The sequence below is a fragment of the Aphanomyces invadans genome, assembly GCF_000520115.1.
Source record: "Aphanomyces invadans strain NJM9701 unplaced genomic scaffold supercont1.433, whole genome shotgun sequence".
Taxonomy (NCBI): Eukaryota; Oomycota; class Saprolegniomycetes; order Saprolegniales; family Verrucalvaceae; genus Aphanomyces; species Aphanomyces invadans.
In genome coordinates this window covers 1-1261 of record NW_008580578.1, presented here as the reverse complement: position 1 = coordinate 1261, position 1261 = coordinate 1, and the positions used below count along the sequence as shown (strand labels likewise).

Genomic DNA, 1261 nt, shown 5'->3' with positions numbered 1-1261 from the left:
TTTGAAGTTTCAAACGTTGGTCACCCCGGACGGAATGATAGCCCACGTTTTCGGACCTGTTGAAGGGCGGCGCCATGACCTCACCATATTGAGACGTTCAAATTTGGAGGCGACTTTGCGAGCGGACACGAGGTTCAAAGGATACATTATTTGTGGTGATCCTGCCTATGGAAAATCTGCTCACTTTGCATCTCCATTCGGAGGCCGAGGTTTGAACACAGCCCAAAAATATGTGAACAAGAGCATGAGCAATGTTCGGGTCAGTGTTGAGTGGTCATACTCACAAATTGTACGCTGTTGGTCTCACCTGGACAATCGCAATAAAATATGCCTCGGGACGTCGCCCATCTCAAAATTTTACAAGGTGGCCATACTTCTCACAAATTGTGTTACTTGTTGTCGAAGGCGCAATGTCAACAGCGTATATTTTGCATTAGACCCACCTATACTGGAAGAATATCTAAACCATAACGAATAACAAGTTTCATGACATCATCAAATTATATATTAATTATTACTCAATTTGTCGATGAGTTTTTCCAGAAGCTTAGCCATTTCCGCTGCTCGTTTCATCGATATTCTTGCTCCTCCTGCTCAAACTTAAGGCGTTGCATACGATAGGCACGGTCGTCTTCATAGCGCTTGGTTTCAAACGCCAACAAAAGATCCGTTGGATCGTGGCCGGTGACCCTTTTGGACGCCGTGGGATCATTTCCAAGGGCCAATCGTTTCGACACACTCTCTTCGGCTTCGTTGCATGCCCTTTCGCCCGCAAGGTCAAGCTCGTCTTGACGGTCTTGTTCACTTTCACGTTTCCTTGTTCGCTTGCTCTTTGCATCTTCACGTTGGTCATGAAAATCTTGTTTGAGCTTCGTCAGGTCGTCCACGTCTTCGTCAACTCCCGATGCTCGCATGCTCTTCTGGTTCTCATGGCCAAACTGGTATTCCATCAAGAATTCCATCACAGCGAGCCTGGCGTACATGGCCCGAGATGTTTTTGTCGTACTCCTGCATGGCGAGCGCTACCCTTGCCCACGTCGTGGCCACTTTGCCATGCCCTACGTCGTATGGACCAAGCCGCACAACCTCCAAAAGGAGTGCCTCGTCTATTTTGTCCGACCAAACGATCTGCTTCCTATCGTGCCAGCAACTGAGAATTCCCGGCTTTGCAAAGCAGAGTTGGTTGGTAAAATAGATTTCCCAGCTTGTGCCAGTCGTTTTGCGGACTTTGGCGAACTTCGAAGCATTACTAAATCGAATT

General features: G+C 47.6%; 1 protein-coding gene across 1 annotated transcript; it reads right to left on the bottom strand.

The window, feature by feature from the left end:
- Nucleotides 1–569: 569 nt before the first annotated feature.
- On the bottom strand, nt 570–1014 carry H310_15396 (hypothetical protein; the record flags this gene model as incomplete). The annotated part of the gene is made up of 2 exons (XM_008883371.1): nt 570–938; nt 982–1014. 2 exons carry the CDS (start codon nt 1012–1014, stop codon nt 570–572), a joined length of 402 nt encoding a protein of 133 aa, XP_008881593.1.
- Between the last annotated feature and the right edge of the window lie 247 nt (nt 1015–1261).